The following is a 23,728-nucleotide window of genomic DNA, read 5'->3' on the forward strand; positions in this document are numbered from 1 at the left end:
CACTAAAAAAATGTAAAATTAACTGGCAAAGATGTGGAGAAATAGGAACCTTAATACGTTGTTGGTGGGAATATAAAATGGCGCAGTCACCACGGAAAACAGTTTTGTGGTTCCTCAAAAATTAAATATAGAACTACCATATGACCTGACAATTCTAATTCTAGGTTTATACCCAAGAGAATTGAAAACAGGGACTTAGATAAATATCTGTACACTAATGCTCACAGCAGCATCATTCACAATAGCCAAAAAGTGAAAGTGACCTGAGTGTTCATCAATTGATGACTGGATAAACAAAATGCGGTAGATAACTGCCATGGAATTATTCAGACCGTTTTCGTTTCAAACTCCTGGAATGCAATATACCAGAAACAGAATAATTTTTAAAAAGGGGGTTTATTAAGTTGCAAGTTTATAGTACTAAGGCCATGAAAATGTCCAGATTAAGACATCCAGAGAAAGATACCTTTGGGCTGATGAAGTTCAGGGTTTCTCTCTCATTTGGGAGGACACATGGAGATGTTTGCTAGCTTTCTCTGTCCTTATTCCATAAAGCTTCCCCATGGGCATTTTCCTTCTGATTGCCAAAGATCTTTGGCAATGTGGGCTCTGCGTGAACTGTTGATTATGTAGTGTTTTCCCAAATGGTTCTCTCTTAAAGGACTCCAGCAGGCAACCCTACCTTTAATAGATAAGAGACACATCTCCATGGAAACTGTGCTGGTTTGAAAGGAAGTATGCCCCCTAGAAAAGCCATGTTTTAATCAAAATCCAATTTCATAAAGGTAGAATAATTCAATACTGTAAATTTGAAACTGTAATCAGATCATCTCCCTGGATGATGTGATTTAGTTAAGAGTGGCTGTTAAACTGGATTAGGTGACGACATGTCCCCACTCATTCGGGTGGGTCTTGATTAGTTTCTGAAGTCCTATAAAAGAGGAAACATTTGGAGAAAGAGATTTAGAGAGCAGAGTAGAACGACATAGCCATGAGAAGCAGAGTTCACCAGCCAGCGACCTCTGGAGATGAAAAGGAAAATGCCTCCTGGGGAGCTTCATTAAACAGGAAGCCAGGAGAAGAAGCTAGCAGATGATGCCGTGTTCACCGTGTGCCCTTCCAGATGAGAGAGGAACCCGGACCATGTTCACCATGTACCTTTCCAGATGAGAGAGAAACTGACTGTGTTCGCCATGTGCCTTTTCACTTGAAAGAGAAACCCTGAACTTCATCCGCAGTCTTGAAACAAGGTATCTTTCCCTGGATGCCTTAGATTGGATATTTCTACAGACTTGTTTTAATTGGGGCATTTTCTCGGCCTTGGAACTGTAAACTAGCATCTGATTAAATCTCCCTTTTTAAAAACCATTCCATTTCTGGTATATTGCATTCTGGCAGCTAGCAAACTAGAACAGAAACCAACCAATCAAAAGTTACCACCCACAACTGGGTGGGTCACATCTTCATGGAAACTGTCAAAATGATCCTACCAATATTGAATGAGGATTAAAGGATGTGGCTTTTCTGGGGTACACAATAGCTTCAAACCGGCACATAGCCTTAAAAAAAAGGAATGAAATTCTGATATATGCTACAATATTGATAAACTTTGAAAATATCATGTTGAGTAAAATAATTCAGACACAAAAGGCCAAACATTGTATGATCTCATTTATATGAAATAACTAGAATTTGCAAATTCACAGAGACAGAGAATTGATTACAGGCTGGGGGAGATAGGGGTAATGAAAGTTGATATTTAATGGGTATACGGTTTCTGTTCAGGGTAATGGGAAAATTCTAGTCTGTATGGTGGTAAAGGTAGTGTAACTGTGACTGTGATTAATCTCATTAAATAGTATGCTTGGGAGTGAATAAGATGGGAAAGTTTGTGTTGTATATATTTCTACGACGGGAAAAAAAAAAGCAACTAAAGAGACAATGACAATTAAATGCAATCCATCATTCTGGATTGAAACTAATAATGGAGGAGGAGAAAAGGCCCAAGAGGACATTATTGGGATACAAAAAAATTGGAATATAGACTATAAGTTCCATATCAATGTTAAATTTCTTGAACTTAGTAACAGAACTTACTTAAGGTGCTTACCAAATATCTTTGTTCTCAAGAAATATACATGAAAGTGTAAAGGGTTCAAGAACCATAATGTATTCAACCCAGTCTCAAATACTTAGAAAACAGAAAGATGGATGGATGGGTGGATGGATGGATGGACAAACAGAATGATATGGCAAATATGGCAAAAAATTAAAAGTTGGGCGGGCCGCGGTGGCTCAGCGGGCAAGAGTGCTTGCCTGCCATGCCGGAGGACCCCGGTTCGATTCCCGGCCCCAGCCCATGTAAAAAAACAAACAAACAAACAAAATATAATAAAATAAGAAAATGTTTAAAGATGTTTCCCTTTCTTCCATCCTTCCTTCCTTCTCTGTCTTTCTTTCTAAAAAAAAAAAAAAAAAAAAAAAAAAAATTAAAAGTTTGTGGATTTGGGTATCTAAGTGGGAGTATGTTGGAATTCTCTGTATGGGTTCTGTATCATTTTTGTAACTGCCCCAAGTTTTAAGTCTGAAATGATTTCAAAGTACAAAGTTCAGATAATTAAATAAAGGCTGTGGAACCCCTTCAACTAACTAGAAAATCTAGCTCTACAGAACAACTAATTCTATCAGAGTATCGGTAACAAATTTTAACTTTCTGGAAGAAGAAAAAAACAGAAATATGATAGCGGAATTACTCTTTTTTTTTTTGACTCTCCTTTCAGCCCAAGGCATGGTTCTCAACCTTGGCTGAACATCAGACTCATACAGAGAACTTTTAAAAATCACAGTGTCTCAACTGCACTCTAGGTCAATTAAATATTTCTAGAGTAGGATTTAGAGACCAGTATTTCCTAAAGTTATCTAGGTACCTTTAATGTACAGCCAAGGTCTGAAAATCACTGGGTTAAAAATATTCATATGGCAAGGTGCTGCTGCTCTCAACCACCCAAAAACATATGGGTGTTTTTTTGTCAGTCTTATCTTATGACCCCAAATCTGAATCTTTCAGTTACTCCTACCAGTCACTGCTACTAATTTACTAACACAGGGAAATACCCATACCAGTTGAGGTTTAGAGTATTAGGTCTTCGGAACAGTAATTCATTTAGGAAAGAGATTTTTAATCTTTTATGAGATCAGAGATTACTTTGAGAACCTGATTTAAAAATATACCTTTCTACCCAACATTTTCATCTGTTCTCAGGGCATTTATGGACCTTCTGAAGCCAAGTCAAAGAACTCTAGGTGTCCAAGGACCCCAAGTTAAGAACGTCTGTTTAGGTGGCAACAGTGTATTATGTATAAGCTCATAAAATTTAGGGCTCTATTCAAAATGATCTCTAAATAAATAAATACACACATACATATTTATATATATATTTTTGCATGCTGTATAGCAGGTAACATTTCATTATTTTGCCATGTGAGTATCCCATTATTGTAGCACCATTTGAATTTTTGTTTGTTTTGCTTGTTTTTGTTTGGGTTTTGGTAAGTGCATGGACCAGGAATCAAACCCAGGTCTCCCACATGATAGGTGAGAATTTTACCATTGAACTACCCTTGCACCCCTCTAGATATTTTTTTAATGATGATGAACTGGGCATAATATGAATGCTAAACAAACATGACCTCTAAAGCAGTATTAATAAATACTATTTAGAAGTCAATGTTATTAGAAAATATCAGTTCTAAGGGGAAAAATACCGAGAGTGTCGGTCTTAGCAACAAAATTTTCAGTACAGCAAATAAGTTTTACACCATTAAGCTGGAGCTGTGTTAAATTAAATTCCTAAGCCTGCCAAGTAGGCAACTACTAAAATAGAATATAATTTTTATAGTGGATGAGAGCATTGGCCTAGGTACCCAACAGATATATATTCCAAGGATAGTTTTGTCACTTACTAGCTATATGGCTTTGAGCAATCACTCAATTTTTCTAAGCCCTAGCTTCATTTCTTGTAAACAGAACAGCTTATTTCATAGGATTGTTAGGATGCTTAAATAATGTACAAGTGCTCTATAAATGACAGCTATTCATTATTATATCACCTCAATTAACTTATTTTTGTGGAGGACTTTATAGTTTGAAAAGAATTACCACATACATGATCCCTTATGTTTCTTTGGGGCAGGAACCCCTGTATCCTCATTTTATAGTAAAAGAAACCTTAGGCAAATGATTTAGTCAAAGACACTAATTAGCAGGAACAGAAATCTGGGCTTTTAAGATCACGCCAGAGTGCACGACTCAAAACTTCCTTCTCCCCGAAAGTTTAGAAGTTCTGTGTTTTTCATTTTTAAAATACTGATAACACTATTATTCTGAGATTGTTATACAGTTTCAGATTATTCACTCCTTTCCTTCTCTTTCATTCTGTTTGTCCTTTTTTTTTCCTAGGGAAGCTGTAAGTAAGGCAGTTTGTGAAGAGTATACAGTACAGGGCAGTAAAATAACTTCTTTATTTTTTGGCTATTTCTTTAGCAGCTTTACCTCTAATGAACAGGAAAGAAAAAAGGTGACACGCAAATAGTTTAATCTGATTTGGGAGGGGCAAACCATTAATTAAAATAAGAAATTAGGTGTGAGATTATCTAAAAATCACTTTAAATGCTATTTCCAGTTCCTTCAACAAGGGGTAAGAGTTGCCTGTTACTGGACACTAAGCCGTTTTTCAGGGTTTAGAGGTTGACTTGTAGCGGTGCTTTAGAGCTAAAAAATCTAAGAAAACCTCAGCAAGATGACGCTTCTCTCTGAAGTCACTCTGGAGTTAAGTGCTAATTAATAGACGAAGCAGAGCAAACTGCTGCTATCAACTATAAATCACTACTGTGGTTTAAAGATGCAGGTTGAATAGGTGGAGTTTCTATACGACGAGCTTTATAACTGTGAGGTGAGATTACCACAAATTTGAAAACAAACAGTTCTCAGACATAGCTAAACCACAACGGAAGGGAAGGACAACAACTCTACAGACTTCGAAAACAGCTACGAATTAAAGATGAGCATGAATTCTTGCACTTCAGTGCATGAAGTTGGTGTGTATAAGTAAGGTTGTGAGCACCTAATACTACAGGGGGAGGCAAAAAGAAAAGGAGTCAAACTACTTTAGTCCAGTTCTTTGAAACAACTCCAGACTGTACCCAGTAGGAGGGAAGAATGAACTACTTTCCTCTGTGTGAAGAGCTTCACTAGAAACCTGCGGTCAAGCGCAAACATATACATATAAACAAAAGAGCAAAAGCAAAAACGAAAGCTTGGTCACCAGCAGGACCAGCAGGGGAGCCCCTCGCGTTTCCGGCCGGCTGTTCCGACGTACGGCGACTGCCCTTGGCTCTCCTTTGCCGTACGGCTCGACGGTCACTTGGCCACCAGAACTAACTTCCCGGGACAACCCCATTTCCACATTCCCCCAAAGTTTACTAGAAATTCTCGCAAACGCTTCTCCTGACCTCCCTACCCCCTGGGGCCAGTTTCTTCCTCCACGAATTATCCCACTTCTCTACTCCACCATCCCCTGGACCCCCAAGCACGCAGCCTGCGATTTCGACTTGCTAGCTCGATCGCTCCCCAGTATGTTGGCGAAGGCGGCTGTTGAAAAGCAAACTTTTCGAGCGTTCGCGGAAGCAGGAGGGTGGACGGCACACTCACAGCTGGTTGATGGCGTTCTGCGAGATGACCGCGTCGGCGGAGAAGTAGGGGATCATGTCCGGGCCGCCGAAGCTGCAGGTGCAGGCGGGAGACGCTTTGCTCTCGCGGGCCAACGTGCTTGGGATCATGCGGCCAGTTCAAGGCGCACAGCTCGGCATCCCGGCCCCCGCCCGGCTCGAGAGCCAGGCGCGGGCAGCGCGGACTCCCCGGCCGCTGAGCCGGGAACGCCGGATGGCCCGGAGGCAGCCGCCGAAGCCCTGGGGCTCCGCAGTGGAGTCCCGGCCGCCCGGCGCAGCCAGCAACCCGCCCTCAACTCGCGTCCGGGGCGGGGCGCGGCGGCGGGGGCGGGCCGGGAGGGTCCGAGAGCCCCGAGGGTCTGACCGCCCAGGCGGCGCTCCGCCCCGGAGCTCGCGGCGCCCACGCGGATCTTGCAGCCGGCGTTCCCACCTGGGGACCAAGGGTCGGCCCCAAGACGCTACCGCTTACGTGAAGGAGTTAAGCGAGCCGGTGGGCTGGAAAGGCATTTATTTCTTTAAGGCGAAATGTTTCAACGCAAAGTGCCTCTTAAATGGCTCTTACACAGTGTATGTCAAACAGATCCTATTTTCCGAATGAGTTTAAAATTGATTTTTAAAGACCGCATATTCACAAATGCAATAAATATTTATCGAGGGCTTCCTAGGTGCTAAGAGCTGAGGGAATTCAGAGATTATATATGTGATGAGGTGTGTGTGTGTGTTTATGTTTTAGGAAACAGTTGAAGTTATGACGGAAGAAATCCTATCTATACTGTCAATAACATATGCTAACACTTGTAAACAATTTTATAGCTTTTTTAGCTATACTCCACGGGGATTCACAGCCTTGGTTGCACATATGAATCACGTGCGGAGACTTTTTTGAATTTTTATATAAATAGCATCTTGCTGGACGTAACATGCAACAACTTGCATTTTTCACTCTGTATTAACCTTCCGAGATTTACATTTGTTGATAGATGCAGATATGGCTCATTCTGTTTAGTATTTGTTGTAGTCTTCCCAGGGTTTCCGTAACAATGTGTCGCCAACTTAAAACAACAAATAATTATTGTTTCATGGTTCCAGAGGCCAAAGTCTGAAACCTAAGGGGTGGGGGCTGCGCTCCCCCTAAGGCTCCAGGGGAGGCTCTGGCCAGCCCCTTTCCTGGCAGGGGCTCCCACCCGTCCCTGGTGTTCTTTGCACTGTGGTCTCGTTGCGTTCTCCCCTCCTCAATCTGCGTCCAAGTCCCCCCTTCTAACAAGGACCCAGTTGTACTGGAGCAGGGCCACCCAACCCCAGTGTGCCTTAATTTGATGTGCTAGATTATACCCTCTAAGGATCCTGTCTCCAAATCAGGTTGCATTTTGAGGTTCTGGGGGTTAGGACTTGGATGTCTCTTTTGGGGGGCACAATCTGACCCCTAACAGTTTTCCAGTACACACACCATGCTTGGTTTGCTAAAGCTGCTGAAATGCAATATACCAGAAATGGGGTGGCTTTTAACAATGGGGATTTATTAGCTTACAGATTTTGAGTTCTAAAGCCATGAAAATGTCCAAATTAAGGCATCAAGAAGATACTTTCCCTGAGGAAAGGCTGTTAGCATCTGGGATACCTCTGTCAGATAGCAAGGCACATGACCAGGGTCTGCTGGCCCTTCTTTTCTGGATTAGCTTCTGGCTTCAGTAGCTTTCTCTCTCAGCTCTTCCCAGGGCTTCCCCCCCCCCCACCCCTCAGCTCTTTCAGTGTGGCGATCTTGTGGAGACTTTTTAAATCCCCATGGTCAGTCCACCTTAGACCGGTCAAATTATTATCTGAAGGTAGTATTTTTCAAAGCTCCGCAGAAGATTCCAACGTGCTGCCATGGTTGTGAACTCGTTGCCAAAATACTAAGTGAGGAGAGCAGATTAGGGATTAAATTCTCATTTTACAGATGTTGAAATGTTGGGGATCTAGCCAGATTACCTGTTTTTAAAGTGATGTCCTTCAGGCAGAAACTCAGGTTTTATGACTCCAGGTTTCTCAGTGCTTTTCTCACCAAACCATATTCCCTAGTGCTTTTATGGTTGTAAGCCTTTATTTACCATCTTCCCCCCAACAGTGGCTTCCACCTGAGCAGGAACCAGCTCTCTATAAAGCGAGAATCTTCTCTCTCCCCAGCAAGCAATGTAGTGATTCACATAATGTGGCAGGGATGGCACAGGCATTCAATTCAATTCAAATTTAGTTGCCTTATCTCATTCTTCCAGTCTCATCAGGACAAATATTTTCAGGCATCAGTATTTTCAGCATTTTTGAATACTTAACTAATATACATATATAAAGCATAGGAAGAAGTCACTGGAAGACTCAACATAGGCTAGAATCAGGAAGAAATAAGTTTGGTTATATAATCTTTTTTCTCTTTTCCTATTCGTAAGTTTGGCAGTTTTCAAAATCCTAGTAATGAAATAATCTAAACTACAAATTCTATGCCTAAAAACAGAACCACTGTTTTATTAGTTGATCCTTCCATTAAACTTAAAACTGTTACCAAGGCAATGAGGGACCTAAAATGTTGCAGCCTCATGCTGGAAAGAGATATCTAAGTTTCCTAGCGATCTGGTAATAGGAAGGGACCACTTGGCAAGTGAAGAGTTAACGACAGGCCTGGCTCCCGAGTTCACTGCATTGTCATCTTCATCATCCATCTCTGGGAAAGAAAATGTTTGAAAGATTTATTCAGGCTGTGTCAGCAGGCACCCAAATGGCAGTATAAGAAAAAATCTGCTGATACACCCCAAAATAAACTGCTTAAAATATCTGGCAAACTTGCCAGTTTGAAACTTCTTCCAGGCTATAACTTACTACATTCTCCTGTAGTGATCAAAAACTAGGTAGCAGACAGTTGAGAAGAGCATGGTTAAGGTGAGCCCACTTCTTCCACAACACAGCAGAGATTGGATTTTACTGAAGACAATACTAAATGATACGGTTTAGGAATGATGATGGCATGGTAGTCATATGAAAAAGAATTCAGCAGGAAATGTATCTTACTCAATTCAGACTTAATAACTCTTCCATTTAAAAACTCTACAAATATAGGTTTCATAAATATGTATACGGTGATGCCCCAGAAATGCATGGTCCTTTGTTCCCCTCAAAGGACCTCTGTTAGTGCTCATTCAGCTAAGGAGACTATTTTAATACTCCCATCCAGGCCTTTTCAAAAGCTTTCAAAGTTAGATTCTTGCTTCGAACTATAATATAGGAAAATTGGGATGGTGCTAGAACATGCCTCTTGGTTTTTAAAGAAAGAAATTAAATAATCTTTGCAAACGGGCCACCTTTAGTTCTTTCTGCTACTGTCTCTTAAAAATTGAACAAATTCCCTTTTCACAATCTGCAGAATGTCAAAATGTCAATCAATTTAGTTTCAGCTCAGTTTAATCTTTTATTCTCCAATGGCAGGAGACAAGGCTCTAGGGAGCAAGCTCTCTGCACCCAAGCATCTAGGAATTAAAAAATGATTCCAAATTAGATTGAACAGCACGAAATAAACTAAGCTAGTTTTCTATTCCATACAAAGTCAGAGGGGCTTTCTCTAAAAAGAATTTATACAAAGGCCCTGAAGAGAAATTGCTGCATTTCTTTATATTCTTGCTTGAGTTAGAAGATTTGAAAGGAATTTTCTCAGGTCATTTGCTGACACATCCAAGAATCAGAAATGTGAATACTGCAAAATGTTAATTTGGCTCTTGATAGCATTACTTATGACCAAACTAATTTTTTAATAGACTCATATGTGAATAGCACTTAAAATTCTTAAAGTAACAGATGTCCCTTTTGTCCATAAGGTATTTCCATTACTATACGTTTTCATGTGTCCCTCCGTAAGGTATAAAAACTCTGAACTTTTGAGTACTGGAGACTTAAATGCTGATCTAACTGTATTCCAGGACAGTCCTGAGGTGCACTGAAATAAGAATGGAGGATATGGACCTGCTTTTGCTGCTCTAGACAAAACCAAGGTGGGTGGATCACTTGAACTGACATAAGCTCATGAACTATGAAGTGACAGTATTAATTTATAGCATCAACTTAGTTCTGATACAGTTCTAGTTCTAATACAGTCAATTAAATTAAAACTAGCCAAGTCACTTAACTTCATCTATAGAATGGGACTATTAAATTCTAAGGAAATGCCCCCAAATCTGTTCCTGTGAGAATCAGGAATCTTAGAGAAAAGAATTTCATCTAATCTGGAGATTCTGAGAAATACAATTAAACTACTTGAAATAAAGTCATCTAATTTAAAGCAGTAATGCCCATCTGGGTTTAAATCCTAGCGTCATCTTTAACTGCAGACTTTGGGTAGTTACTTGTGGTTCAGTATTAACACCTACTTTATGAAATTATTGTGAGGATTAAGTCAATACATGTAAAAAAAACATGCATTAGAATATATGCCTGGTACAAAAATTTATTCTTTGGCCTCGCTGGCTCTTTAAGTGTGTATCCTAAGAGCAAGGTTGATGAGATTGCCCTTTAGGAATAAAATCAAGGAGCCAGATTCCCCAAAGAATCTCGGATCAGAGTGCACAACTATTATAATTTAAAAATTTTTCTTAAACCTTTCTAACTGTTCCATATATCTTATTTTTTGACTGTTTCTCTAAAGTAAAACTGACAGAGAAAAGACCTGTGTGCTTTTCTTCAAGCCATTAAAGAAAGTTTGTGTCTGTATGTGTGTGCACATGCATGCACATGCTGCACGCATGCACTCTGGGGGAATAAGAAGGTAATGTAGGCTGTCTGGCAACCTTGAGGTAAGGTCCATTGTGGGCTTTAAGTTTATTCATTGAGAAAATGAAAGCGTTAGACTAGAAATAATTCTCACTACTCTTTTCCACCAATCTGAAAAACTGGTTAAAGTGGGCAGCATTAAAATATCATAGAGTAAGCTAAATCAGAATACAGGGTAAAGGAGATATCATCCTTATTTAAAACATCAACTTCTGTGTGAGACACAGAAGGGAGTGGTGCAAAATTTATATTTTGTGTAGTGCATTTCCTAAATTAACTTGTGTGGTCAGTTTACTTGAACACCATAAGTACATGGAATCTTAAATAGGGCATGAGATTTTGTTGATTTGTCCAGCTTAGTGTGATGCTCTGATATATCCCTGAGTAATATGGGCAGTGAATAAAGAAGTATTTGCAAAGTCCCCTTGGGGGACTGGGGAGAAAGGAGGAAATATCCAATTTCCCCATTTGGAGAACTTCTGATATTCTCTCAAGCAGTGGGGACAATCAAATCTATAGGCTGAGCCCTCTATCTTGGGGTTCGCCCCTATGAAGCTTATTCCTGCAAAGGATAGGCTAAGCCTACTTAAAATTAGGTCTAAGAGTCACACCCACAGACCCTCTTTTTGTTGCTCAGATGTGGCCTCTCTTTACACCAATTCAGCAGATGAGCTCACTGCTCTCCCCCTACTACGTGGGACATCACTCCCAGGGGTGTAAATCTCCCTGACAAGGTGGGACAGCACTTCCAGGATGAGCCAGTACCTAGCATCCTGGGATTGAGAAAGCCTTCTTGGCCAAAATGGGAAAGAGAGAAATGAGACAAAATACAGTTTCAGTGGCTGAGATTCAAATAGAGTTGAGAGGTTATCCTGGAGGTTATTCTTACACATTATTTAGATACCTCCTTTTTAGTTTATTGTGTATTGGAGTGGCTAGAGGGAAGTACCTGAAACTGTAGAGCTGTGTTCCAACAGCCTTGATTCATGAAGACAATTGTATAAAGATATAACTTTTACAACGTGACTATGTGATTGTGAAAACCTTATGTCTGATGCTCTTGTTATATCTAGAGTATGGACAGATGAGTAAAAAAATATGGCTAAAAAATAAGTAATAGGGGGAACAAAGGTTAAAATAAATTGAATAGATTAAAATACTAGTGGTCAATGAAAGGGAGTGGTAAGGGGTATGGCATATATCATTTTTTCTTTTTTCTTTCTTTTGCTGGAGAGATGCAAGTGTCCTAAAAAATGATCATGGTGATGAATACACAACTATGTGACGATATTGTGAGCCACTGATTGTATACTATATATGGAATGTATGTATATGAAGAATATTTTTATCAATAAAAATATTTTTTTTACAATATCACAGAGTCTGATATATATGGTTTCTACTACTTTGTCTGTGGGCAAACCTTAATCTATCCCAGCCCTAGTTTCTTTATTCCTAAAGTGTGGACTATAAAACTACCTCAGGCTTATTAAAACATATAGACACAAGTGTTTTGTGAATGACACAACACCAAATTTTCACTGTCACCCATTAACTGGCCAATCAGCAAAAAATAGAAAGTTTTTGTATTTGCTCTTTTTTTATTCCCAGAATTTGACAAATTTATGAAAATTAAAATAAATACAAACTTTCCCTATATACCATCATTTCATCTAGAAAGCCCATGATATCATTACCACTTATCATTTACCAGGTACTTGATTACATTAACTCAAGATTGAAAATTTTAGTAATGTGAGATCTATACCACTTACTGAATATTTGTATTTTTAAAACTTTAACATTAATAGCATTAACATAAAGCTATATTTTAAAACTATCTGATTACAGGGAAAAATGATTATACCAATCAGAATATTCATTTGTATTTTTATGTTTTCTATAAGGGCTTGATTTAGAGAATAAATATTAAATTAATCCCCCGAGTGTCAAAGGGAGAAAACCAACACTTAAAGAGTTACAAAAAGCCTGTTACCTAGAGTAGCACAATATTCTGTCTCCTGTTAATCTGTAAAATGCTGAGATAAAACTCTCAAGATAATTACTCCAAATTTTCAAACTTGTTGCCCAGACAGCACCAAGAGGTATCTCACTACACTCAGTCAAAGACACTCTACATATAATAAAATAAACCCAACTATAAACAAAGGCTCTTAAAAGCAATCATGTTTTGCAATCACCATGTAGCTAATAGTTTTATTTAAAAGAAGAATATTTGAAAATAGTTTTAAACACTCAGTTCTAACAATGTCACAGAGCTTTTACAATCCTTTCCGTGGAACTTTTCATGTAAGAGCAATAAGGAACATTGAAAAGATCGGCATATCAACTCCATACAAGGTGATCTCCAAGGCATTCATCCTCCTTGATCTTAACCACCATATGCTTCTGAAGGAAGACATGCTGAAATGCTGCATTCTTCAAGTTACAAAAGCCTCATACACTATTGTTAAGTAAAAATAACAGGCATTTATAGGTCACTTTTCACATCCAACACACTTTACAAAACATTTAACCATTTAATCCCCACTCCAACTCTTTGAACATTTTATTAAAAAAAAAATTAAAAAGTATACTGATGATTAAAACTTTTTCTCCTCCCAGTATTCAGGAAGGTTAAAGTCACCTTTCCCATTCTCGTCATCCTACTCCCAGGGGTGATTATTGTTAATAGTTTCTTAAGTATATTTCCAAAAATTTCCCTTGCATACACAAACATTAGTATATTGTAGCTGCCCTTTAAGAAACACATATACACACACACGTACAAAATTATATTATAGGGCGGGCCGCGGTGGCTCAGCGGGCAAAGTGCTTGCCTGCTATGCCGGAGGACCTCGGTTCGATTCCCAGCCCCAGCCCATGTAACGAAAACGGAGAAACAAAATACAATAAAACAAGAAAATGTTTAAAAGATGTTTCCCTTTCTTCCTCTCTTCCTTCCTTCTATCCTTCCTTCCTTCTCTCTGTCTAAAAAAAAAAAAAAAAAAAAAAAAAAATTATATTATACATATTATGCTGATTCTTGCTTCCCCTTACCTTATCATTATATCTTGGAAATTTTTCCATGTTTATAGATTTACCTCATTCTAAAGGATTCCATAGTATTCGCCCATATGATCATATATAATTTATTTAAAGTCCTCTACTGATGGGGATTTAAGTTCTTTCCAGTCTTTACTAGTATATGCAATATCACTAACATAGTTATATACAATCTTTTTTTAAAAATTTTTTATTAATTAAAAAAAATTACAAGAAACACAAACATTCCCAACACATACACTCAGCAATTCACGATATCATCAGATAGTTGCATATTCATCATCATGATCATTTCCCAGAACATTAGCATCAATTCAGAAAAAGAAATAAAAAGACAACAGAAAAATATAACAAACAGAAAAAAAAAATTTTACAGGCCATACCCCTTACTGATCCCTTTCATTGATCACTAGCATTTCAAACTAAATCTATTTTAACATTTGTTCCCCCTCTTATTTATTTTTATTCCATATGTTCCTCTCATCTGTTGACAAGGTAGATAAAAGGAGCATCAGACACAAGGTTTTCACAATCACACAGTCACATTGTGAAAGCTACATCATTATACAATCATCATCAAGAAACATGGCTACTGGAACACAGCTCTACATTTTAAGGCAGTTCCCTCCAGCCTCTCCATTACATCTTGGATAACAAAGTGATATCTACTTAATGCGTAAGAATAACCTCCAGGATAACCTCTCAACTCTGTTTGGAATCTCTCAGCCATTGACACTTTGTCTCATTTCACTCTTCCCCCTTTTGGTCGAGAAGGTTTTTTCAATTCCTGATGCTGGGTCTCAGCTCATTCTAGAGTTTTTCTCAATCCCTTGATGCTGAATCTCAGCTCATTCTGGGATTTCTGTCCCATGCTGCCAGGAAGATCCACACCCCTGATAGTCATGACCCACGTAGACAGGGGGAGAGTGGTGAGTCTGCTTGCTGTGTTGGCTGGAGAGAGAGGCCACATCTGAGCAACAAAAGAGGTTCTCTTGGGGGTGACTCTTAGGCTTAATTTTAAGTAGGCTTGACCTATCCCCTGTGGGGTTAAGTTTCATATGCTCAAACCCCAAGACTGGGGGCTCAGCCTGTAGCTTTGGTTGTCACACTGCTTGTGAGAATATCAAGAATTCAACTTGGGGAAGTTGAGTTTTCCTCCGTTCTCACCATTCCCCGAAGGGGACTTTGCAAATACTTTTCCACTCACTGATCAAATCACTCTGGGATTCATCAGGGCATCACCTGGTCAAACCAACAAAATCTCATGTCCTATACAAAGTTCCATGTATTTACAGTGTTCAATCAACTATCTACATAAGTTATATTAGGAGATGCACTAGTCAAAGTATAGATTTGTACCAAATAAACATTTTTTGCTTTAGTCTCACATATTAGTTGAAATTTTAAAATATTAAGTACCATCTATTTTCAGCACACTGCAGTAATGACATTCTTTTGTTCTTCCTCATGCAAAAACATTTTTTAAATGTGTACATTTATTCACTATCATTATACACTCTAGGCATTCCTAGATTACACCATCTCAATCTTTATTGTCTATCTTTCTTTGTGATTTCATTTATGCCCCAGCCCTCCTCCCTCTATCATTCTCATATGCAGCTTCATTCAGTGTTTTAACATAATTGTATTACAGTTAGGTAATATTGTGCTGTCCATTTCTGATTTTTATTTTCAGTCCTGTTGCACAATCCTTGGCCTCATGTCCTTTGAGTAGAGACAGCAAATAGATGGGTCCTGTTTTTTAATCCATTCTGCCAGACTATGTCTTTTGATTGGAGAGTTTAATCCATTAACATTCAGTGTTATTACTGCATGGGTAGTACTTTCTTCTACTATTTTGCCTTCTGGATTTTATATGTCATATCTAATTTTCCTTCTTTTTACCTTTACTCATAGTCTTCCTTTCTATACTCTTCTCCACACCTCTCTCTTCTGTCTTTGTATCTGTCTCTAGTGTTCCCTTTAGTATTTCTTGCAGAGCTGGTCTCTTGGTCACAAATTCTCTCAGTGATTTTTTGTCTGAAAATGTTTTAATTTCTCCCTCATTTTTGAAGGAAAGTTTTGCTGGATATAGAATTCTTGGTTGGCAGTGTTTCTCTTTTAATAATTTAAATATACTATCCCACTGTCTTCTCGCCTCCATGGTTTCTGCTGAGGGATCTGCGCTTAGTCTTATTGGGCTCCCCTTGTATGTGATGGATTGCTTTCTCTTGCTGCTTTCAAGATCCTCTCTTTCTCTTTGACCTCTGACATTCTGATTATTAAATGTCTTGGAGTATGTCTATTTGGATCTATTCTCTTTGGCGTACGCTGTACTTCTTGGATTTGTAATTTTAAGTCTTTCATAAGAGTTGGGAAATTTGCAGTGATAATTTCCTCCATTAGTTTTTCTCTTCCTTTTCCCTTCTCTTCTCCTTCTGGGACACCCACAACATGTATATTCATGCACTTCATATTGTCTTTCAATTCCCTGAGTCCCTGCTAATATTTTTCCATTTTTTTCCCTATAGTTTCTATTTCTTGTCAGATTTCATATGTTCCATCGTCCAGTTCAGAAATCCTATGTTCTGTCTCTCAAAATCTACCATTGTAGGTTTCCATTGTTTTTTTCATCTCTTCTACTGTGTCTTTCATTCCCATAAGTTCTGTGATTTGTTTTTTCAGACTTTCAGTTTCTTCTTTTTGTTCTTTCCTTGCCTTCTTTATATCCTCCCTCAATTCATTGATTTGGTTTTTGATGAGGTTTTCCATGTCTGTTCGTACATTCTGAATTAATTGTTTTGGCTCCTGTATGTCATTTGAATTGTTGGTTTGTTCCTTTGACTGGGCCATATCTTCAATTTTCCTAGTGTGATTTGTTATTTTTTGCTGGCGTCTAGGCATTTAATTACCTTAATTAGTTTATTCTGGAGATTGCTTTTACTTCTTTTATCTAGGGTTTTATTGCTGGATGAATTTGTTGTCTATCTGTTCTTTGACATTCCATTCAGCTTTATCTGGACCTTTAGCATAAGTTTTGTTTAACAGAGGAGAATTTTTCAGTTCTTGTTTTCTTGTTTCTTACCCTGCTTGTGTGGTGCCTTTCCCCACACACACACTTAGGAGGGTCTACTTAGATATTATAGACCCCAGCCAGATTTTCCCAGACCAAACTGGCCTCCTATCAGGAGGAAAGAGTCACCTGAGGGTGAGACCCAGCAGGTTGAAAGACTTTACTGTGAACTCTCTGGACTCTGTTTTTCTTATCCTGCCCAGTATGTGGCGCTTGTCTGACTGCAGGTCCCACCAGCATAAGATGATGCGGTACCTTTAACTTTGGCAGACTCTCCCTGCTGGGGGCATGGTAGAGACAGAGGAGAGGTTGTAGGCTGGTTTTAATGGCTTCAAATTACCAAGCCCTGGTGTCTGAATTCCTTGATGGAGGGATTCCACCTGGGTAGGGCTTCACGCCTCCCCTGGGAAAGGCACAGGCTCCAGATAAGACCCCAAAAGAGCTCACTTCTGCCTATGCCTGGGGCAGTTGCAGCCTGAAAAGTCCTGGCACTGTATCCAGAGGTAGTCAAGACTTTGTAGATACACAGCCACAAAAAACTCTGTTTCCTTCTTTTTATTTTTTTCCCCTTTTTCTGTCAGCCCTGCCCCCTTGGCACCGGGGCAAAAATGAGCAACCTCCGCTTTGACCAAGTTCACCTAAGCTGGGGGCCTATTTTTAGTAGTCAGAATTTTTAAATTAGTTCCACAATTGGTGTTTGATTGTGCCCAGTTCCTGCTGCTGGTAAAGTCCTTTCCTTTCCCCTCTGGGAAGCGGCCTGTGGGGGAGGGGCGCTGGCCACTGCAGCTTTGGGAACTCACAGTTCTGGGGGGTGCTCGCAGCCGGTCCAGCTGGTCCAGACTGGGATATGCTGTGTGTCTGGTCACTGACATGGCCCCAGGAGCTGTCCTGTACTGTTTCTGGTTATTTAGTAGTTGTTCTGGACGACGAACTAAAATGCGCACGTTGTTAAGCCGCCATCTTGACCTGGAAGTCTGCATCAGTTATATACAATCTTTGTGCATACATGTGAATATGTCTGTTGGATGAATGGATACCTAGAGGTGGAACTGGCAGTTAAGATATTTTACACATTTTGGGATTTGGTAGATTTAACCAAATTGCTTTCTTAAAGGGTTTAGTTTTATATTTTTCTATGGAATCTTAGTGCCTTTTCCTCCTCTGTGATATATTAAATTAACTTGGGGCCCAAGACTCTCTTTTTTTTATATAACTGATTTGTCTTTAATTGTGGTAAAATTTACATAACATAAAAACCATTTAATCATTTTAAGTGGACAATTCTTTGATATTAGGTACACTGATAATACTGTGTAACTTTTACCATTGCCTATTTCCATCATCCCAAACGAAAACTCATACTCATTTAGCAATAACTCCTCATTCCTCCCTCCCCACCAACCCCTGGTAACCACTATTCTGCTTTCAGCCTCTATGAATTTCAGTGTACTGCTTTGATTTCCTTCTTCTCTCCTTTCTCTAAACTTTTTAGTTATTTTCTTAGTGGTTACCTTTGTAATTACACGTCTTAAACTAAAAATAACCTAGTCTGACTAGTACCAATCTATTTCGGTAGTACACAAACTCTCTATTCCTATATATCTTCATTGCTTTCCTTTATCTTGTTAATGTCTTTATACATTGTATGCCCATTAACATAGATTTAAAATGTTATCTTACAAGAAATATGATGTGTGCAACCTGCTCTCAAAGGTTCAGAGTAGGTTTGTAGGAAAAGAAGAAAAGAGAGAGAGGAGAAGAAAGGGAGAGAGAAAGACAGAGCAAGAGAGAGACAAAGAGAGTGTGAGTGTGGGCAAAGATGACAAAATGTTAAAATAGGAGAAAAAATTAATGAAGAACTATAATATATATTATTATTATTTTTATTTTCCAACTCATTTTATTAGGTCAGCGTAACACTATTATTTGACTTTGTTAGCATAACGCTGACAAAGATATTATGAAAAAAAGGATATTAAAGACCTATTTTTCTCATAAATATAGATGCAATAATCATTAACAAAATATTAGATAATTTATCCAACAATATGTATAAAAAATAAATCATCATGACCAAGTGGGATTTATCCTAAAATGCAAGATTAGCTTAACATTTGAAAATCAATGTAATTTACCATATTAAAAAAATTTAAAAGAAAACTTATATGATAGTTTCAACAGGCACTCTCATGATTTAAAAATTCTGAACAAACTTCCTCAATCTGACAAAGGATGTATATAAAAATACTTCGGCTAATATCAAACCTGATGGTTGTATTGGTTTGAAGCTATTATGTACCCCAGAAAAGCCATGTCCTTTAATCCTCATTCAATTATTTCTGGATGGAATCCTTTGTTAAAAGTGTTTCCAGGGAGATATGACCTACCCAATTGTGGGTAGTAACTTTTGATTAGATGGTTTTCATGGAGATGTGTCTCTACCCATTCAAGGTGGGGGTGCTTACTGGAACCCTTTAAGAGGGAACCATTTTGGAAAAAGCTTGAGAGTCACCAGAACCAACAGAGCCCATAATGCCAGAGACTGGAGATGAAGAAGGAAAATATCCCCAGGGGAGCTTCATGAAACAAGAAGCTGGAAAAGAAAGCTAGTAGACATTGCCTTGTGCCCTTCCAGCCGAGATAAAAATCCGAAATTTCACCGCCTTTCTCGAGTGAAGGCAACCTCTTGTTGGTGCCTTAATTTGAACATTTTCACAGCCTTAGAACTATAAACTATCAACTTAATAAAGTCCCCTTTTTAAAAGCCATTTCATTTCTAGTATATCACATTCTGGCAGCTTACTAACTAGAACCGATTTTTTTTTGTAAGATTGGAATTTTTTTTTTCCCACATTGTAAAAGTTATATCTTTATACAATCATCTTCAAGAATCAAGGCTATTGGAACACAGCTCAACAGTTTCAAGTACTTCCCTCCAGCTACTCTAATACACCATGAACTAAAAAGGGATATCTACATAATGCATAAGAATGACTTCCAGGATAAACTCTCGACACTGTTTTGAAATCTCTCAGGCACTGAAACTTTATTTTGTCTCATTTCTCTCTTTCCCTTTTTGGTCAAGAAGGCTTACTCAATCCCTTGATGCCCAGTCTCAGCTCATCTCAGAAGTGCTGTCCCACAATACCAGGGAGATTTATATCCCTGGGAATCATGTCCCATGTAGTGGGGGAGGGCAGTGAGCTCACCTGCCGAGTTGACTTAGAGAGAGAGAGAGGCCACATCTGAGCAACAAGAGGTTGTCTGGGGATGACTCTTAGGCCTAATTTTTTTCTTTCTTTCTTTTTTTTTTCACATGGGCAGGCACTGGGAATCAAACCCAGGTCTCTGGGATGGCAAGCAAGAATTCTGCCACTGAGCCACAGTTGCACCACCCTCTTAGGCCTAATTTTAAGTAGGCATCAACCTATCCTTTGCAGAAATAAGTTTCATAGGGACAAACCCTGAGATCAAGGTCTCAGCCTATTGATTTGGTTAAGAAAAAAAATATGAATAACTATATTATATATTACTGATGTCAGATAATTACTTGGATTATAATGAAATACAGATAATACTTAAACTACTTTGAAGATAATATAATTTCTGATTCAGAAGCTACTTTAAGATCTTGTTTAACAGTAATGTGGTAGAACATATAAGCAAATGAGCAGAAGGTGGCCTTCTGATTCTATTATATCTTCATGAGGCTCAGAGAGTTTATATAATTTGCTTAAGATTTACAGTGCTATTTCAAATCCATCTATCTTGACTCCAGAGCCCACTTTCTTAAACATTTTTCCTCACTGTCTCCATTACGACAGAGGTTCTTTAAAGAACAGGGTAAGTCTGAGATTTATTGCCAACAGAAAGAACTACTGTGGACCTTAAATACCTACCTGACTGCACCTGTGTTTTCTCCGCTATTTGATCCTAGCTATGGCTAGCAATTCCTAACAATAATAGGGACCTGATCCCTTACTAAATACAACAGTAACGTTATCTTTTGGTTGTTTGCATAACATCCTCCTTTACCAAATACTTTAGAACTCTGTATTTCAAATTCATTCATCAAAAAACATTTTTCATAGCACTTATATTTGTAGATCTTTTTGTTTCCTTAGTTTTTACATAGTATCCTGCAAGAAGAAGGTATTTAATATTTGTGGATAATAGTGGTGCTCTTATTTAATATTTTAAATAAACCTATTAGCTGGGCAGGTATTATTATTGTTTTTTATAGTTAGAAGAAAATGATGAGTTGGAATCTAGGAATCTAGGCTCGGATGTGCCCAATCTATCCTACACTATTGCTGACAGATTAACTGAATCCAGTTTGATTAATCCTGAACACCTCTATATCAGGCACTTTGCTAAATGTTGATTATCAAAATGAATGAGTAAAACATTTTTATAATAATAACTCCCTACTCCACAACCAGCTCCCATTACTGCTGTAATTCCTTTCAGATTGAGTCCAAAGTCTTCCTTTTAGGTGGCCTTTATCCCATCCTCCTATACCTAAGTCTCATTCTCCTCTGTTCAAATTTTTTATTTAATTTTTAAATTTTTAAAATAATATAACACCAAACAAATGCAAACATTCTTTTTTTTTTTTTTTTTTTTTGGTATGGGCAGGCACCGGGAATTGAGCCCGGGTCTCTGGCATGGCAGGTGAGAACTCTGCCTGCTGAGGCACCATGGCCTGCCCACAAGCATTCCTAACTTTTGATCATTCCATTCTACATATATAATCAATAATTCACAGTATCATCACATAGTTGCATATTCATCATCATGATAACGTCTTAGAACATTTGCATCAATTCAGAAAAATAAATAAAAAGACAACAGAAAAAAAATTCACACAAACCATGCCCCTTACCTCTCCCTTTCATTGATGACTAGCATTTCAATCTAAATTTATTGTAACATTTCTCCCCCCTATTATTTAGTTTTATTCCATATGTTCTACTCGTCTGTTGACAAGGTAGATAAAAGGAACATCAGACACAAGGTTTTCACAATCACACAGTCACATTGTGAAAGCTATATCATTAGACAATCATCTTCAAGAAACATGGCTACTGGAACACAGCTCTACATTTTCAGGCAGTTCCCTCCAGCCTCTCCATTACATCTTGACTAACAAGGTGATACCTATTTAATGCCTAAGAATAACCTCCAGGATAACCCGACTCTGTTTGGAATCTCTCAGCCACTGACACTTTATTTTATCTCATTTTGCTCTACCCACTTTTGGTTGAGAAGGTTTTCTCAATCCCTTGACGCTGAGTCTCAGCTCATTCTAGGATTTCTGTCCCACGTTGCCAGGAAGGTCTACGCCCCTGGGAGTCATGTCCCACATAGACAGGGGGAGGGCAGTGAGTTTGCTTGTTATGTTGCCTGGAGAGAGAGGCCACATCTGAGCAAGAAAAGAGGTTCTCTTGGGGGTGACTCTTAGGTCTAATTTTAAGTAGGCTTGAACTATCCTTTGTGTGGTTAAGTTTCATATGAACTTAATAGGCTGGGGGCTCAGCCTATTGCTTTGATTGTCTGCACTGCTTGTGAGAATATCAAAAATTCAATTTGGGGAAGTTGAATTTTCCCCTTTCTCACCACTCCCCCAAGGGGACTTTGTAAATACTTTTTTATTCACTGTTCAAATCACTCTGAAATTTATTGGGGCATTATTCTGGACAAACCAACAAAATCTCATGCCCTACTCAATGTTCCATGTACTTACGGTGTTCAATTAAGCTGTCTACATAAGTTATATTCGGAAATGCACTAGTCAAAATATAAATTTTGTACCAAACAAACATTTTTTTGCTTTAGTCTCACACATAAGTTAAAATTTTTAAATATTAATTACTGTCAATTTTCAACACCCTGCAGTAATGACATTCCTTTGTTCTTCCTCATGCAAAAACATTTTTTAAATTTGTACATTTATTCACTATCATTATACACTCTAGGCATTCCTAGATTATACCATCTCAGTCTTTATCGTTTACCTTTCTTTCTGATTTCATTTATGCTCCCAGCCCTCCCTCTATCATTCTCACATTCAGCTTCATTCAGTGTTTTAACATAACTGTATTACAGTTAGGAGGTATTGTGTGCTCCATTTTTGAGTTTTTACAGTCAGTCCTGTTGCACAATATGTATCCCTTCAGCTCCAATTACCCAAAATCTTACCCTATTTCTACCTCCTGATGGTCTCTGTTACCAGTGAAATTCTCCAAGCTTATTCACTAATTTCAGTATATGTCAGTGAGACCATACAGTATTTATCCTTTTGTTTCTGGCTAATCTCACTCAGCATAATGTCCTTAAAGTCCATCCATTTTGTTACATACTTCATAACTTTTTTTTTATTAATTAAAAAAATTAACTAACACAACATTTAGAAATCATTCCATTCTACATATACAATCAGTAATTCTTAATATCATCACATAGATGCATATTCATCGTTTCTTAGTACATTTGCATCAACTTAGAAAAAGAAATAGAAAGACAACAGAAAAAGAAATAAAACGATAATAGAGAGAAAAAAGAAAAAAAGAAAAAAAAACTATACCTCAGATGCAACTTCATTCAGTGTTTTAACATAATTACATTACAATTAGGTAGTATTGTGCTGTCCATTTCTGAGTTTTTGTATCCAGTCTTGTTGCACAGTCTGTATCCCTTCAGCTCCAATTACCCATTATCTTACCCTATTTCTATCTCCTGATGGTCTCTGTTGCCAATGACATATTCCAAGTTTATTCTCTAATGTCGGTTCACATCAGTGGGACCATACAGTATTTGTATGGTCCCACTGTATGGTCCAGGGAACTCGCCGATCCGAGACCCGTCGCTGGACCGGGAAGCCGCCCGCAAAAGAGGGGCACCGGCCGCCACGGCTTGGGACACTTGCCTCTCCTAGACTCTCAGGTGGTCCGGGAAGGAGGGAGGGAGGGGTGCCGGCCGCCAGCCGCCACGGCCCAGGGAAGCGCGCGCTGCTCGGGGAGCTCACTGCAGCGGAGTCTTGCAGACGGTCCAGACTGGGGTATGCTGTGTGTC

At 38.6% G+C, this 23,728-nt stretch overlaps 1 protein-coding gene across 10 annotated transcripts in view; it reads right to left on the bottom strand.

Moving 5' to 3' along the window:
* SSH2 (slingshot protein phosphatase 2) overlaps positions 1–23,728 on the bottom strand; it is a 412,119-nt gene that overhangs the window by 144,676 nt on the left and 243,715 nt on the right. The window contains exon 1 of one of the 10 annotated variants that reach the window (XM_077165400.1): positions 5,711–5,946. The exons of 8 other annotated variants lie outside the window; for them this stretch is intronic. In XM_077165400.1, coding sequence (XP_077021515.1) covers positions 5,711–5,838 — 128 coding nt within the window. In that variant the 5' untranslated portion in view covers positions 5,839–5,946. Of the gene's footprint in view, positions 1–5,710; positions 5,947–21,911; positions 22,061–23,728 lie in introns of those variants that run through there. One more of the 10 variants, XM_077165407.1, reaches the window with a different exon arrangement.

This window comes from Tamandua tetradactyla, chromosome 6, assembly GCF_023851605.1.
Source record: "Tamandua tetradactyla isolate mTamTet1 chromosome 6, mTamTet1.pri, whole genome shotgun sequence".
NCBI lineage: Eukaryota > Metazoa > Chordata > Mammalia > Pilosa > Myrmecophagidae > Tamandua > Tamandua tetradactyla.